Source organism: Corvus kubaryi, unplaced genomic scaffold, assembly GCF_017639235.1.
Source record: "Corvus kubaryi isolate FWS band 111438036 unplaced genomic scaffold, C.kubaryi_AGA036_p1.0 37398, whole genome shotgun sequence".
Classification (NCBI taxonomy): Eukaryota; Metazoa; Chordata; class Aves; order Passeriformes; family Corvidae; genus Corvus; species Corvus kubaryi.
Genome location: NW_024581137.1, coordinates 2790794 through 2809379, shown reverse-complemented (window position 1 = coordinate 2809379; position 18586 = coordinate 2790794). Strand labels below are relative to the sequence as shown.

Below are 18586 nucleotides of genomic sequence, written 5' to 3'. Positions count from 1 at the left end.
TATTTTGGCACCATATTTAAAGGCATAGCTAGATTACTGGAGGAAATTATTCATTCCAGGGAACGTATTGTACAGAAATTTGTACAGAAAATTCTACAGATACTTTCTGACCTTCCTGCCTCTTTCACTTTAATTGCTTTTTAAATGACTGTTCCAAAACATTTTTGCTTAGGCAGTTGGAGGTGTTCCCTGCCCCACCCCCAGTGTAGAACATCTCTGTGATATCAACTGAATCTGTCTTTGCCTAGGAGCCCTGTCCCTTGCAGGAGAAACTAGTACATCTGCCAGGTCCGGGATGGCTGTGAGGAGAGAGGCAGAAGCATACACTGTGACAGGACTGCAGAGCAGCTCAGAAAGAGTTCCTAATGTCAGCATGATGAACTGAAACTCTTTAGGCAAAGAGGAACTTTCCTCTCTTTTAAGTTTCCATTTTTATACAGGAAAGGCTACCCAGCCATAAAATTAAGGTTTTTCCTGAGTTAAGACCTTAAAATAAATCTGAAAACCCCAGCATTTTTGCCATCTGAATCACTATTAAAAAGCTGTGCCTCGGTCAGAGCTCACAGCATTTCCAGTGTTTCAAAATAATCTTTTCGTCCATTGCTGAGTGCGTCCTTGAAGATGGAGCAAAACTTCTTAACATGGAAGAAAGTTTTCTGTTACTTCCTAGTTGGGATCTTTAGGTGAAAACAGATTTGAACAATTTCTTTTACACTTTCTAGTTGTTTTGACCAGATCTTCTAGAAATGAAAGTGCTATGGTATTTCTATAAGCAGTGAATTTTTTTGGAAATTCTAAAGAAGATGTTCTTGGAAAATGCATTTTGAATGTAAAAAAGAATTGTCTTTCAAGAAAGTCTAATAATATAAAAATCAAGGCCATTGACACATGGGAAAAAACCACAGTGATCCATATATTAAATCAGGCCACAGTAACACAATGTTCTTGTCCAATTGTGGCCTGCTCATGATTAGCTTCTAAACTAAAGTGAAATTCGTCAAATTACTTAGTTATTGAAATTTTACAACACTGCCCTGAAAAATATCATGGCCTTTCAAATGAGTGGAAGTTTGATTAATATTTTGGGTCAGCTGAAAATGTTGCTACTTTGTGAACGGCCCATAGCTCCTATTTTTTTGGCCGAATATGTGAATTCCAATTTTGAAAAAGATGGCAGATTTGCCTTTTGATAAAAGGAAATTTCAGATAAAGAAGGACATGAAATATAATGGATATGTAAATAACCTGTTATCAAAATGATGAAGGAAGCAGGAGGCTTGGCAGATACCAAGTCAGGAGTAATCATGTAGTAGTTGGAGTTTTGCTGAGGTATGGGGAAAAATACATACAGCTGGTTTTTTTGTAAGCTTCCAAGCCAGAGAAGGAAGCTCCTCCTATTGAAGGATACTGAATGAAAAGAAAATCTACAATTTTTTAAATTTTTTTTTCCTTCTTTTTGGAAGAGTGAGTGTAGGAATTCACCATTTTTCTACTGGTGAAGCTTTTCCTGCCAAAAACAATGAAGAAGGAAATTCAGAAAATAACTGACTGGTTAATTTTTTAACACATAGTCCTGTTTTAAATCCTGACTCTTAGACCAGCCTTTCTCTTCTGTAACTAATGCACAAGATTCGTGGTCTAAATGAAGGGAGCAAAAAACAAGGAAGAGGTAAAACCAATGGTAACTGTGCATATAAACTCTAGCTCCCATTTGGTGAAAGAAGGGTTTTCCTCCCTGTTCATATATCAGAGTGAAAATAAACACCTTTTATTGGATTTCTCTCCTGGCTTTGAAAGTACGTCATTCCAGTCTTCTTCAAGGTACCAGATGGTATCAAAATTGTCAATAAATCATTTCTTGGAGGAAACTCTGAGGATGTCTTGGAAACAAAAGACATCTTCTGCTTAACTTAATAGATCTCCTCCACCCCCCAAGAGTTTTTTTTAATGAGGATGACCCATTTAATTTTCAATTGTCTACAGTAGATGAGCAAAATCATCCTCTTAAAAGTCCTACCTTCTCTCCACTGCCTCTAAAGAGAATTTAGATCTTAGACACTTTTCTGATACGTTCAAATACCTGCTTTAGTGAAACATCCCACTGGAGCTGTTTGAGCCCTCCAGGGAATGTACTTACCTGCACAGTCTTCAGAGATACTCATCCTAATATCAACACAGGCCACAGGGAAAGCCCAGCAATTAGGTAAAGAACAAACATGGGCATATTTGTGTTTAATACAGCATAGGTAAGGCTGCAGAAGAGGATGTACTATAGACAGATAGAACCTAGCTGAAGAAGCATCAAATGCCAGGTGATCTCAGGGGCTTTTTAAATAGAGACATACCCTGAGAATTATTTGTTGCCTCATATGTTGGTTAAGCATTTCACAGTTCATCATAGGGAGACAGAGTACTTCTCAGTGACCCTTTCTTGGGTTTCATCTGCTAAAGGCCGATATATAAGGAGCACATGAATGTTAGTGGTAAACTGATTTTTGTGTAAGGTGGTGATCATTCATTCATAGGCTTCTGTGGATCTCACAGTTAAATCATACCAAATGGTCAGTGTTTCTTCTTACTGTGTACATGTGGTATATACAGGTCTGTCCAGGAAAGAATCTGCTGTCTTGTAAGTCAGGAACTTTATATGAGAAGATCTTTGCTTTTGTCAGTAAGATGGATAGGGATCACTAGTTCGTGAGAGCAGTACTTCTGGGGATTGCTGCTAAGTATGTGCAAATTGGCTGCAGGGCCAAGACCAGGCCAATGTTGCAGGAATCACGCTTATCAAACCTGATTATTTAATTAAGCTGTATAATAAGTGCATCAGAAAAACATCTAAAAGCGTTGCAATCAGGTTAGCATGATTTATGCCAAACATACATCTGGTGCATTTGCCCATTGTCTAAAGGAGCAGAAGCCAGAGCTATGGTGTACTCCTCCTCTAAGCTGATTGAATGCTTTAGCATCTCCACTTTGTTTCCACTTGCCTCTTCTCATGGCCTTGTAAAGTTACTTAATGGATTTGTGGTCTACTGGTTTTCCTTGCCATCATTTCTATTTTTAGTTGAAATCTTTCAAGAGTTGTGTGAAATTGGTTAATTTTTAAAATTATTTTCTGTTGTTTCAGTGGCTCTTAATTTTATTACCAGAATCAACAGGACTGCTCTGATTCAAACATATTTCATTATCTGTGACTATTAAACATTCTTGGCATATGGTGCAAGTAGTCAGATAACATATTTACATAACTTATTTGTCTGCTGTTGAAAGTCTGACCTCGTCTGGAATTTCTTGTCAGTACCCTTTTTTTCTCAGTGTGACATGTTAGATTAACCCTGCCTGTCAATTCTTTGTTCACCAAATAAAGGGTGAATCAGTATCTTTGAATCAGAATACATGTATACATGTTTTCCCTAATACTAGGATGAATGTGCTATGGTTAGCAACAAAGACAGACAAACATATCTGTTATTTATTTTTCAAGTTTGAAAACTTGAACCACTGATTAGTTATTCATACATAAATAGAACAGTTTAAAAAAACGTACAGGGGAAAATACATAAAAACTCTCTGCCCGCAATTTCCAGACCACGGCCAAACTCCTTGTCCTTTGGAATCAGTACAGTCCAGGGATGATGAGATAGGCATCCATTACAGAGTTGAACAATGTTAAAAATGTTGTGAAATGACTGGCCTGTGTTCAGACCTTGAGCATGTTTCCTGCAAGTAAAATTGCTGTTCCAAATATCTTGTGTTTCATGATGTTTTCCCTGAACTTGCCCACACACTTTTTCTGAGGTTGGGATGTGGGTTTGGTTTTATCACATGCATTCACATCTGGATTCCACCTTCATACTTGCTTTGTATCAGCTTAGTTCTGCTGGCTTCCAGGCCCTACTCCACAACTAGTGATGATTTATCTCAAGAGGGGAATCCCAGACTTACTGGAAGAGCCTGGAAACCTTAAGTTTTAATACCATAATGAATTCTTTTGCATTGGTGGAAATCTAGTGTTGCTCATATAAGTAATGAGCTGAAGATACACATTTGCTCGCCCATTTATCTTGTAAAATGTCAGTCATTAAATACAGGAATAGCCCTCAGCTTCTTACATGCACAGGGAGATTGTACATAATGCTTTGTTGGAAGCAACAGCCAGTTTTCCTCCCGTTTTTCTGTCTCATTCTTCCAAGAGATTCCTATCACTTGCACATACTTAACCCCAGCTGCTAATCCACTTCTTGTGCTTGGTCCTCAACTGTCCTGTCCAGCCCATTTTGAAATTGTATTTCATTTCCTTCTCCCATGTTGACATCTTGTGCAGGATATAGGGCCCTGAAAAAATGGGAGGTCTTGCCTTTGATGCATGTTAATGGGTTGAGGTTAAATCTAGAAGGGGCCACTGGCTTTTAGTTACAGATAATGTGGCCTAAATGCTTAAACTGTTTGCTAAATGTTTGCTAAAGCCCAACAATTTCTGAAAGGCCCCAAAGGCTTGCTATAAATTGCCATATTCTGAGTGTAGCTACAGATGAGCAGAGATGATATTGCAAGTACCCTGAAGGTGGGAAACAGTGCTGTAGCAGAACGAGAATGTGCTGAGGCAGCAGGTGTATTATTTGTCCTGGAAACTCCAACCACTCCCAGGTGACCTGGCTTCATTGGCAGCTCTTGATTATCCTCTGTGTTTCCAGGAAAATGTGTGGTGATTTTTCCCCCTTGCGCTGGTACCTCCTTCTTGGAGCTGCAAACCAAGACCAAGTATTCTCATAAATCCCTACACGTGCAGGGAAAGTCAGAGATGATGATCCCTGTGTATGTAATAAATTCAACATGCTATTCTCATACAGCCCTATTAAATATCCTGCAGGCTTTTTAGGATGTGATGTGTGTGGAGTGTACATGATATGTTTTGCATACAACTGTTTCATTCTGAAATGTCCTCCTGCCACTTTTTCTCAAGAGTGGTGTAATCTTACATGATTAAAAACCATTGCTATTTTATGGGTTTGCCTCTGCTCAACCCATAAAATAGCAAGAAAAAAGTCAGTCAGATTCAAATGCTCAGAATCCATTAAAGTCATCCTGCAACAATTTCTTCCTTGTTGCAGACAAAGCATTTTAAAAGCATGAAGTAATGTGCATGCTTTCTCCAGTGGTTATATCTCGTCTCTGAGAAATTTAGTGGTTTGTGCTGACAACAAAAAGTTGGCAGAGTAACCCACTGTACAGGCAGTCCTATTTAAACATCTCTCAAGCATGTTCACAGGCTTTTCAAGGGGAGAGCACCTTACAGTAAATTAACAAAGCTAGAGACTAACTTGTCTCTGAATGAGTGTGTGGCCATTTATAGAATCATAAAATCAGAGAATATGTGGGTTGGAATGGGTAGTATAGGCAGTATGAGGGATTTTCTGCTACTCTGCATGATGATAGATTAGTAATATTACTAGTCTTTGCAGAGTTATGGTGACATGTAGAGGCCTGTTATGCAAGGTGCCATTTACAGTCTGTGTAGTACAAATGTTCTGGCTTGTATCTCTTTATATTTATGCACGTTACAGGTATATGCACGTGTTGAATACAGTAGGAGACTACACATATATATATATATACACAAACACACACACACCACACACACACACACACACGCACATATACATATATTTAGATGTTCAGGACTGAGTAATGATTTTCAGTCCCTTAGATTTTGGATGTCCAGTTAAAATTGTCTGAAAGGTGGTGATTTTCAAGTGCCACAGGTGTCTAAGTGAGGCACCTGACAATAATGTGCTGTTACTGAGAAATGTTGAAGGCCATTCTGACATACAGCGGTGTTCAAGAGTGCACATGAGATCTGAGTGCAGGCTTTGCTACTGCTTTAATCATTCTGATATTCCACAGTGAGAATATCAGAATGATTTTTTTTACCTTTCTTTACTCTGGGACTGAGCAGTTTGACAAAAGTGCTTTTGAAATTGAGGTAAAAACTAGAAAAAACATGATGTGTGTATTGATGTTAAGTGTTTTGCAGCCTAAGACAAGACATTGCTAGTGAATGGGAACATCCCTATTCATGGACACCATGGTAAAAAAAAAACACTGTCAGTAAAAACCTCTGTGGGAAAATTTTACTTTTGTTCTTGATGTTGTTTTGCCTCACGTGAAAGTTGAAGACATTCAAGATAGTGAAAGCATGCTTCATTCTAATAATGAAAATGACAAATAATAAATATATCAAGTTATAAAATCTGTGTGAAAAGATCTTATACAATATTTGGAGTTCCATCAGACAACTACCCCCTTACAATTTTTTCTGTTTAGAATTGAAATTTTGAAAATGTAATTTCTTTGCAAAAAATGTATTTTTTTTTAATTAGAAAAGTTTTCCAGGAGTTGAAGGCTAGGATCAGTAGATAGTAATACTTACTTCTGTGTTACAAAAATTTTACATTGTCACCCCAAAAAAACTCGTGATATGTGTGGTAATCAGGACTGTATGTAATGACATAAACCATTGTATATAGAGAAGAAAAAGTAAAAAATAATTTAAGATCTTTGAAATTAGGCATTTTTTTCTGCAATATAAAGCTGTTCAGTGAAATCTGCTAGGTCAGCCATTAATTTGTGGCTACAGCACATTCAGGCCACCGGACCTGACTCAGAGCAAGATAGGAAAGTGTGTAGTATGGACGTAATTGCTGAAGATGCTATGCAGTTAGCCTGGTTTACCTTTTTCTTTGGCCTACTTTATGTGCTAACATGGGCTTTGTCTACTTCTGTCTGGGTACAGATTTTAGGTACACTTCCAGTACAGGAGATTTATCTGTATGCACCAGACCAGTGCACCAGACTGCAAAAGATTTTATTCAGGACTTTATAAGTAGCTTCTGGAAAACAGGATGAAACAACCTTCAGCAGAGACAGCTCCAACAAAGCTCCTTGGAAGTCTCTTCTTGGGACGCTGCAAGGCTACTTCTGCTTGGTACCTCTCTTCCCAATCTGTAGTCTTAATGTAGGATTTAAGACAGCCTCCCTTTTGTCCCACTTGTTTCCCGTCCCAGTTGTTCATTTGTGTTAGGAGTTAGACGTTGACGTTTCTCTGTGGCTTCTGTGAAGTTCTTGCACTGACTACAAAGGCAGTGCACATCTCTTTCCACATCCTATGCACTGCTCAAAAAAAGTCCCTTCTTCTGTTTCTTTAAAATGTTGGATCCCGGATCCTGGGAGGACCACTTTGGGGGTAGTCCTTTTCTGTTTATAGGCTGCTGAGAAATGGAAATTTTCTAAAAGCTCTGGTATGCCAGGTACCCTGAAACTCCAGGTCTGACAAAGAGCCTGGCTTCCTACTCCATTTCAAAGACTTGTACAGTTCTTGCATCTATAAATTGTAAAGATTTAGCCAGATATTTCCTTGTCTGTATATCACAAGGTGGCTGGGATAGCATCATGTTTGAACAACAAGAAACTCAAAATGAGGCTTACAATCATGAAATACAAATCAGTTCAGTTTCAGCATAATGCAAACAGGAGTTATATGCTAAGATTTTATTTAACTAGTTGTCTTTCTGCAGCTGAATATTTCATCAAAACAAAGTTTATTGAAAAGTTGCTGTTGTTTTTTCTGGCTGGTTGACTGAACCCTTATGCATGTAAAAATTGAGAATAACAGATGATGTGAAATGTAAGTATCTAACAGTCATCCTAACAAAACAAACAAACCCAAAACCCTAAAAAATATCCCACCAAACCAACTGTGGCCCATCTTTTGAGAAGGATGGATTTGCTTCTACCTTAGCACGATCCACCCATTTAGAACTTATTTTTTAATTTTTTCCCAGTTTTGTGGCTCTGTGACTTCCAAGAATGCTAAAAGAAATGGATTGCTGTTCAGCTGCATTGCATCCTTTCCTGCCTGCTGGCTGTCAGCACACGCTGATTGATAACAGGGTACACAGATGAGTGTAATCTAATTTCTGCCTGGTTGAATTCCCCCAAATTCTGCAGGCCAAATAGCAGTGTCTGCCTTATAGGAAGTAGCCTCTGCCTTTGGCTGCTAAAACAGGATATAGGTGACCTGATGGTCTGTTCCAGAGCAGTGGAGGTAACAGGAGGTGCTTAGTTTCTTGCATGTTTCCCTCCTAATATGGACTGAAACACTGAATTTAGTATCCACCTCATATAGGATTGCTGTGTGGCTGGCAGAGAGGAAAAGGTTTTTCCAAATTCAGAGTTGGTCCTCTGGAGGTGCCTTTCTCTGTTTCAGCTAAAGTGTTTTAAAAACAATGCCAATCTTCAATTTAAGAAAAAATAATAACTTAAAGTAGAAAGGACCAGGTTTATGTTGCTTCATGCTAGACAATTCCTTTTAGTCTTGTGAGATATTTCTGCTTTGGCTCATTCTTACACTGTACTTTTACAGGACGTAAATATTTGGGGAGTATGCCAAAAACTTGTACAGTGCAGAAACTTGTACTGTCCTTCCTGTATCTCTTGCATAAATCTAATGACATCTGTAATTTAAACTTTCAGGAATAAAGAACAAGTAGTTAATAGATCCTGACTTTTTGCTATTTTTAATTTAATGTAAGCCTTCTAGTTGATACGGATCTAATTTCCATGTGAAAGATCAAAGAAGTAAATGTCTGCGGGCTTTGTGAATCTCTTACCTAAAATAAATAATGAAAACTCATTTCAGGTGATCTGGACAAATCATAGTCTTAATCTTCAGTTGAGCCCCAAGGAGACTGTAAACTTTAGGTATATCTGTTGGGAATGTAAAGACAGATTATGTTAAGTCAGGTTGTGAATACATATTTCAAAGAATAGACTATTAAGTATTTGTGGGTCAGTGAAGCAGAAAAGGTACATCTTTCAAAGAGATAGAGATATCACTTGTCTGAAAAACAGACAAGTTTATTTGAAATCTAGATAGACATTTGGGTTTTGCTTCTTTTTTCACAGTACTTAACACAGATACAAACTGTGTATTGCTGAATCAGACTCAGAGTATGCAGTAATTTTGTATCTGTAACAACTTTTTTCTGCCTCTTTCAAGGATTTATGATTTGAATAAGGTACATGTTTCCTGTTTTTCATCCTGTCAGGGGATGTGAGGAGGTCAACAGCATGTGTAAGAATGTCAATTGGTGATTTGTGAGAAAATCTCCCTCTCTCACTCTTACAGGTTTTAAAGATAGTAGCAGGAAGAATTTGCTGACACTTTGTTGTCATAGTTTTTATTAAATTTTGGTAATTTTTTCAGTAAATATTCATAAGCTGCAAAAAGTGAGAAGGCTTTTCTTGAGCAAGATTATCTTGACTGAAGCTCATTTTATCAGTTTGGTACTCTTCAAGTCCTACTTGTCCCAGTCATCCACTTTCTTGGACAAGTGAATAAGCTAGTGACACAAAAAGGGGGTTTTGTACTATTTCTGCTAAAGGTAAAATAACAGATTTAGTGCCTAGGCTTGTGCATTTACACAAAGATTTCATTTATCTCATTAGTTCTGATACAAACAGGGATGCAGCTGAGTTGGCCAAAATATCAAAAAAGGTAATACAAAGGGTAACACTGTTGTCGTAGTTTAAGACAATTTACAGGACGGGGTCTCCGAAATAAGTTACTTCCCCTTAGTTTTAACTTCTCCCCTTTTCACTAAAAAGGAGAGACAAATACGAAGAGATACAAATGAAAAAAATAACAGTTTACTCAAAGAAAACAGCAATAAATAAAGAAATACAAAAGCAAACGGTTCAACTCCCACACACAAATGCAGATGAGGTCCCCCTAATTGTCCTGGGGAACACAGACAAAAATGGTGGAGATTCCCGTCCCTGAGCCACGCAGAGAGAGAATGAAGGAAACAACACGGCAAACAAGCCTCCATTGTTCCAAAACTCCCTCCTTCCCCCCGCCAAACGAATAACCAACTGGGAACAAGGACAAAACAAAACCTGGAAAAACTATTTTTGTCCAAAAGCAGTCAATGCTGCCATGCTGCTCCACGCCGCCCACCAAGGGCTCTCTCTGGCGTGGTGCGGCTGTTGGCAGCGGCTGGAACTCTTGGAGTGGCTCTGACCTCCAGCGTGGTGGCTGTGGGCAGCAGTGGGCAAGCCCGTCCCCTCCCCAGCAAATGGGATTTTGAAATGCTTGAGAGCCGGCAAAGAACAGAAGGGAGAGGTCCATGTCTCCGTCCCCTGTTTTTAAAGGCACGAAGCACCCCTCCCCGTTTTGTGAATTGGAATAAAACACTTAGGCTCTGCTTCTGACTCAAGTCTTAAAGAGACAATAAACAAACTTGTGCGGGTTGATGTAGAGAATGATTTTGGGTCAGCCCTAATGCTAAACTCCGCCTACTATCTATGTAACTAGGACAACTACTAACATAAAATACTATGTCATAATATATATTTTGCTGAGGTTTTTCTCCTCTGTCTCCAGATATGTAGAACATAGACACCCACATGTGAGCTAGATTAGACATGTTCATATCCTATCCAGTCAAAGCATTTCCAGTGCATGATTCATCTGGCTTACTTCAGATAATTTCTTTAGGGTTATTTGACTCCCAAGGTGGTTATTTTTCTCTTTTGACTATTAATGACATTTAGCTCCGATTTAGTTGTATTTTTACGGACAGACTAATTCAACCTTCTTGTATAATTTGGTTTAATTTGGAATAATAATTGTGATTTATAATTGTGCATGCAGGTTGCTCAGGACAAAGGAAGCTGCTCTTTCCATAGAAACCACAGCCCATGCGTTGTTCCTCAAGAGAATGAAAATATTTTCCACACAATATTTGCTTTTTTCACGAAGTCTGGCAGAAAAGTATTGGTAAGAAATGGCACCACTTACAGCACTACTTGAACATACAGCATATTTGACAAAACATTTTGCATGGTTTGGCATGAAGATATGAAGCAGGTAGTTCATTATAGAGCATATATAACAATACTGATGATGTGCTGGGGGGGCATTTAGTGACTGTAATTGTCTGATTTTAAAAGTAAATAGGAAGTTTCAGGAATTGCAGTGGAAATGGGTTTAGCTGACATGGCAGCACACACTTGGTTACCAGAACCTTTGCTCCCATGTTCTGTCAAAGGCATATGGGGGCAGTGGGTCACTGCACTGTACTTGGTGCCTGACCCCCACAGAGGCCTGATGTGCAGTTCCTTCCAGTCCTGAATGCTTGCCTGGCTCAGCAGCTCTGTAGAGGAGTGAAATTTACCTGGCTTGCTCTCATGCAGGACTCTGTATCAAGCTGTCTTCAGGTCTTGACAGTTGCTATTTCAATGTAGAGGGGCTGTATTATAGCATTTTACTGTATAACTTAGTTTTCTAGTGTGTTTGCTGTCACACAATTTATCATTGAATTTTTACCTCTTTTGCCAAACAACTTTTTCCTTGTTTCCTGTAGGACTGTGAAAGACCAGGCAGATCTTGTTTAATTGTACGTTGCAACTTAAGCTCACTACCTAAAGCAGAGTCCTGTGAGATAAATATATACATGCTGCTGAATACCGAGATACTCAAGAAGGTATGTGCTCCCCTTGCAGGTTGTTTCAATGCCAATTTAAGTGTGCTTATGTCAACCAATGAACTCAAAACTTGCATTTCTTGCTCTCTTTACTAGTGTGTGTAAAATAATCATGGTATCAAAAAAACCAGATCTACTTATTAGTAGTGTGTATGAATGTGTTAATCCTAGTTCTTACCCATTACCCGTTAAGATAGAAATAAATTTAGTTCAGAAATTTATACATTGAAAAATGACAAATGAGACCCCTAAATGTGTGCATGGTGTTAAGGCTAAACATTTCTGAAAATGGAATTGATTTCTGAGAGTTTTGATTCTAAAAAATGTAAGTTAATGTAAACTTTGACCAGCTATCTATCATCTTTCTGTGTAAACAGACACATGGCAGTTTTTTGTCATTTTTACTTCAAATTATTATTATTCAAAGAAGATGCATCATGACCACATTAATGCTGAGCTTAACATTTGTGACAAGAAACGAATGGCTGCAAGTTAATTTCTGTCTTCTCTGAAGCCACTGAATGAGACAGCAAATCTTTTAAATTTTTTGTGATTTACTGCATTTTGACCTGTTTTCCTTAACTTAGAAAAATGCTGACTCTAATTGTGGCAAGCTGCTGTAAGATTATGAGGGTATAATTGGAGGAGAAAGCTGATAGCATGAGCCTACTAAAATAAACCTGTCTTTAATAGCTGTTAGATTAAAAGTGTCAGAGAGAGCTCTTACTAGAAAACAGTTGCTAAAGTAATTAATAGCCCTGAGCTTTTCCAATTGAAACCAGTGAGTCTGTTAATGTTTGTTCATATTCGAAAACAGGAAGTATAGGCAAGGCCAGAAGTTTTAGGTATTTGTTACGTGCTTATAGAAATGCTGAAATATGTAAACAAGAGTGTATGCAAAATATGCTTCTGGGAAATTCAGACTTGAGAATAGCCAGGGTTCATCCCATCTGCTGGTGATGCCTTGGAGAGGCTGCCTGAAAACAGAGGCTAGACAAGATTAAGAGAATAAAAGTGGGTATTTTTTGAAGGGCCTTCCGTAGGTACACCTTGGGCAGTCAAAAAGCCTCCAAGAGGCTACACCCAAGATGGATGTTGGGTCACGGGTTTTTCACACTTTTATAAGTTTGGTCCGTTTGCATATCAGGGTTAATTCTCCAATTACAGTTTCAGGTAATGATGTCATTACCCCAAGTTTGTTCCCTCTTTCTAGAGGTTTAGTTTACATATTTTGGGGCCTGGGACAACAAGGTGTCCAGGCCTAGAGAGTGTTTGTTATGTCTAACCAGAATGGGAGAACAGTAGCTAACAGGCTGTATGAAGTTTTAGAGTTACATATTAAAGCAGCACAGGATCTGAAGAATATAAAAGCTGAATCCTAAGGCATCACTGGGTCCCTTCTAAGATTACTTTTAGCAACATTCCTCTAAAAGACAACAGTGTTTACATTTTTGAGTATCACCAGTGCATGCTGTTTTCTACTTATTACATACCCTTCCCAAGGTGAGCTGTATACAAGTGACTAATCTGTGAATTGAAATGGCATCTTATTGAAATGTGTCTGTTAAAATGCACCGGGCATTTTATTGGAGAAATAGATATTAATGAGAGGAGGTGTACAGTGAATAAGTAAGATATTTGCCATGCACAGATTCAAATAAGAAGTTTTCCCCCTGGGATATATTGTAGTTTATCCCAGTTTCTGTATGTCATTTTTCTGTTCACTTGAAAAGCAAATAGGAACTTTTTTTCATGGTTAATATTGAGCCTGCCTGTGTCATTGGCAATGTTCTGTCTTGCTTTTGTTGTAAATGTGGGAAACATTAACAAACCAAATACAAAGTATATGTTTAAAGTCTAACATACCCAATTTTGTTATAATCTGAAATAATGTGCTCAGTTATATCTGTCTGTTATGAGCATAAAGTATATTTTTTCAAAGCTGAGTTGTAACCAGGCTAATACTTAACTGTCAACCTAGCCTTCACTAAGTGTTGTCTGGGCATATTTATTACACTGGCAAATGTTTGATGGTTTGTTGGGCTTTTTTGGCAGGGGCGATTGGTGCTGTTGTTGTTGTTAAGTCCAGTTCTTCCTCTTTTTACTTCTCAGGACAGTTCATCGGTCATCCAGTTTGTCACAAGGGCAAGGCTGCAGGTGGACCATGACCTCAGAGTTGTGGAGGTGCCCAATGGGAGCCCAGGAGAAAAACCAGTGAGTACATAAACCTGAAGAGAAATGTTTCCTTATCCCAGTGGGCTGGAAATCACTGAGAGCTCTATACAAACTGAAATTTGTGCCTGGGCTAGCCCACAAGAATGCCCAGACTTAGTCTGACTAGACTAACAGTACTGTGAACTGTATTTTTGTGGTTTGGCTCTTTGTGATAAACCATGCCAACAGAGTGAATGATGTTATGTTGAACCAGAGTGATCTGTGTTGTACTAGCTAAAATACCCTTCAGGTGTTAACAGAAAAATTAGGTTTAGCTTCCTGATTTAGGGTTAACATTTGCTTTAATCTAATTCAAATTTCCCTTGAAAACCTAGAAGACACTTGAAACCTCAGCAATGTCTTTTCACATGTGCCAGAATGAAATATTTAGAAGCATTAATGATATTTTGGGAGCTGTGAAAATGGACAAGGTTGTCAAACTTTCAGAAATTCATTTAACTTTTTTTGTTGTGCTGAGCTGGTAAAAATCAAGTATGAGCTGACCACATTTTGTGTTGATCTCCCTGTTCCTCATGAGTCCTCTGCTCCTGCTGTGTCTCCTACCTTTTTGGTGCCACTAGTCTTCCTGCCTTTTGTTATCCAGAAGTCTGCTCCTATTTCGTCTCTGTGTCCATTGACCTGGCTGGCACCACCCAGTTCACAGCCTCTTGTCTCAGGCTCCTACACAGAGCTCAATCTGCATTTAAATCAACATCTCAATCTGCAGCTTGCAAACCCAGCTACTTGCACCACATGTATCCCTCAACAGTCATGTCTGTAACTGTAGTCTTGAATTTCTATTTCATTAGATCTGTTAGAAAAAGGAATTATTTTATATGTCAGAAACTTCTTTTTTCCCTTTTGTTTTATTTTCTTTGTTGGGTTTCCATACCATTCTGTGCAATAGGCTTGGAAGTTAAAAACACAGTTAGCCATTGCTGGGAACATGCCTTATAAAGTGGCCTGCAGTCCTGACTGTTAATACATTGCTTGGCCTCTCCTTATTTCTGCAGCTTGCACAGAACACATCTTGCAATTGTATGGCAAAATTTCATTTGTGACTGAAGTAAGACCTGACTGTGATACCCATGCTCCAACTGAAATGGAAGAAGCCAGTATCTCGATGACAAATATTTCATCTGTAAAAGGTTTTAGAATCTCTAAGAATGATAGGCACACTGTAAAATGTTTTGGACTGCTATGTTGAGCTTTTGATGGGGTACCCTTCCTTCTCAGACTAGGGTAAGAGAGCAGAGGAGGCTGCTGTTCTGCTAAGTTCTTTATTTCATAGTCTCATAGCTTTCTTGAAGGCAGAGTTCGAAGGGGGTTACATGATAAAGGCAAGCAGCAACAGCAACAGCAGGCAAAACTAGCTTCTTCTTCTGTATGCTCTATATGCTCCATATATATTTTTCTTACAGAATTGTGGATTATATTTGCTAACTGACCAATAAGATTAACACACAATTCTAGTTTTTCTTTCCTTAACCTATCCTGGTCTAATTCTAACAGTCGTTAAGTCTTGCACAAGTGTTACATAGGTATTACACAGATTTACATATACAGTTTCTGTCAGTTCTTATTGTTTATGTGAACACTCTATCTAAAAAACGTGAACAGTATAGTTCTATCTATGTTTTGTCTGAAGTAAAGAATTCTGTGAAAAGGTAACTCTGCTGCAGCAAGAACTATGTTTAAGGTCTCTGCTACAGCTTTTTAATGTTTAAGGCACTTAGCACATATTTCTACTAAAAGTTAAAAATCTATATTTCTATTTCACTTTGGTGTGGCTTCACATATCTTAGCTTGTCCAAAGGTTTTATTTCAACCCCTGTGCTTTGGCTTCTCTCTGGGCCTGAGTCCAGAGAAGCTTTCACTCCAACACTGCTATTTTTTAATGTTCAAAATCTAGAAATGCTTTTATCTAGGAATGCAAGCTCTGCTGTATTTCGTTGTTATCTGATGCTTAGAGAAAAAAGAAAAGAAAATTAAGTAAAAAAAGAAATTGTCCTTTTCCTATTCTCAGAAAGCCTTTCATCAAGCCTTGAGTTGCATTATGAAGCACACTGTATGTGTTGGGAAGCTGTCATAATCTTCAAACTAGAGCTTGCTTCTGGTTCCTGGGACGCCCTAGCTGTAAAAGAGCATGTTTGACATGTTGTAGCAATGTAACATTAATCTGTAGTTTCAAGTCTTTTCTCATGTTAGTGCCATTTCCTCTCTGCTTTATGGTAATTCCACATGCCAGCTTCAGCACTGCTGTATGTTTTGCACAGGGTCATGTTCAGGCAAAAATTTAAGACATGGCTTGGTTCAAGGTATTAGTTTTTCTGTGTTCTCTTCCTGTGGAATGCAGAAAGGAAGAGTAGTTGTTGCAAGCCACACCTATTCACCTGGAAATAGAGACCGGAAGAAGAAAATGTCTTTGTTCATACTCCTCTCTTCCTTTTTAAAGCTCATCCTGTACTCTTCATTGGCCATAGACTGCTGTACTATATCCATTTGGATAGCAGCTCCTTCTGTACAGTTGTATGGACTTCCTATGAGTCTGTTTATGACAATGTTCCCTAACATTTCTTAGACAGTTTATCATGCTAAGGTTGAAAAGGCCTTTTTGCTGTCTGTGGCTAAATGTGGGCTTATTATCACATTTAAATGGTTCTTGAGGACCAGGTACCATTATTTCAATTGGCACTTTTACAGTATAGTGTACAATGTCAGAGTGCAAACTCTCTGTAAAGAAGATAAATGGAGAAGGAAGAGAAATGGAAAAGGAAGGCCGATATTTTTGATGATAGTGTAAGAATACCAGTGGAGCACCCATATAAACACCAACTTTGTCAGAAACTTCAGTAGAGAATTTGTAAGGGAGATGCAAAAGTGTATGTAAGTATCTCTAAGTTGGGTAGTATGCTGTCTTTGAAATTAACCTTTTTTTACAAAATATGCATTTGTGCAATTCTCAGAAATAATTTCTCTGGATTTGGATTGATTTTATGTGATTTGTAATTATATGTTTTTTGGCTGGGGTTACAATAGGCTGTTTGAGCTCTCATATTAGTCGAATCACATGAAGGTTATCAGAGTTTGGATTTGGCTCTGTGATGACAGTGGTATTAACATACATATATATTGTCTGAAACTGGTGTTGTATTTTCAGGAGGCATACTTTATTTTTTTCATCATATGAGTTCCCATGAAGGTTTGGCTCTCTTCTCTGTATGTGAGCAAAACCAACAATAAGCTCCATAAGAACACAACAGTCAAATACCAGATCCAAGAGTCCACATTTTCTGCTCACTGCTTGTGTGCAGAAAGAGGAGGAGTTCTCTTAGGGAGAAAAAGGACTGCCTTTGGAAGTGTGGAAGGAAGAATTAGCTGGATTTTACTACAACAAAACTAGCCAAATGCCTCTGTGTCCTCCTGTATTGAAAGTGAGGGAATGCAAAGCTGACTGCATGAAAAGGCAAGCCCAGATAAAATGTATGCAGGTCCTGCAACACAGTAACCTGTAAAGCTTAAGGCTGTTGTATAGCTGTCTGGTGCTGTCTACTAAGCACAGGTATGCTCCATCAAGCCTTTGAACCATTCCTGCCTTCTGGATAGAGTACACTATTCTTTTATTTTCAGCTCAGTCACTGCAGGTTCAGTGCATATTCACAGTAATCCAAAATGTTACTGTATCCCCTATCTATCTATGCCCAAAATTGTTACTGTGTCTTTAAGACCCCTGAAGTTGGAAACTGGAATGGGGAGGTGGTGCCCAGGGCTTTTAAAAGTTGGGACACTCAGACATACCTCTCTCTTCCTGTTTGGCTTGCCTCTTGGCCTTTTCTTGCCTCTACTCACAATGGTAGCAAGTGGAGAATCTGCATTTTGCAATCAGAAACTGTTTCAGAGTGAATTTTGCAACACCTGTGGACAACACTAAGCCGGAGCTGGTCTGGTGCCAGGCCACTGCACGTCAGTGCTGAGAGTCTGTTCTTTCCTTCTCTCCTCTTCCCATTGGAGTAGGGACCCAAGGCAGCACACAAAAACTGGCGGAGTCCAGCAGGTGTCAGGAAGCAGCAGCAAGCAGCAACACTGATCCCATACATGCCAGCAATTCCTGTCTGCCACTAGAACTGCTTTGTAAGCTCCTACCTTCATGGGAAGGTTTGCTGCCTTTTTCCCTTTGTCTGTAGAGCCACACACTCAGCTGTGGCAGCCACTATCCTAGGATGGGTCACTCTGCCATTTCAAGTTTCTCCTCGTCTCTGGTGGGGGTCTGTGAGATTTAGCAATTTTGTATCTAGTGATTATTTACTGGTTTCTTTGGCCTGTTGCTGTTTTGCTTGCTAGGAAACTGATATTTTTTCACTTATATCTACTATAAGTAGAAAGGGATTGGTTTAAAATGAACAGGGAGAACTCATTGTAGAGTGTTCCCATCAAATTGTCTTAAACCAAGACAATGCAACACAGGCAAGTGGTTGTCCTCCATGGATTTTTTCTGCTCAGAATTTAGGTATGTTTATGTTTGCAATGATAATATATTTGGGGGAAAAACAATAGCAAAAAAAACCTTACAAAAAGTAAGTTTACAGTTGTGAAGACTTGTAAGGTGTCTTTATATGCATATCTATATGCAAAGATATTTAAATGTAAATTCATGAACCTAAGCTTTAACTGTCTGCCTGCAGCATGGGGGACTCCTGACTTTGGCCTGTTCTCCATGTCTGTGTTGGAAGGAGCAGCCTGTGGAGCTGGACAGTGTTCGTGATGTACCAGCTGTTTTTTTAATGCATACAGTAATACCTCTTCCACTCAGCAATCCATCACCA

General features: G+C 38.7%; 1 protein-coding gene across 1 annotated transcript in view; it reads left to right on the top strand.

Moving 5' to 3' along the window:
- ITGA9 (integrin subunit alpha 9) overlaps window positions 1-18586 on the top strand; it is a 244396-nt gene that overhangs the window by 178669 nt on the left and 47141 nt on the right. Inside the window, exons 24-26 of the mRNA XM_042044551.1 lie at window positions 10718-10843; window positions 11430-11549; window positions 13662-13763. Coding sequence (XP_041900485.1) covers window positions 10718-10843; window positions 11430-11549; window positions 13662-13763 — 348 coding nt within the window. The remainder of the gene's footprint in view (window positions 1-10717; window positions 10844-11429; window positions 11550-13661; window positions 13764-18586) is intronic.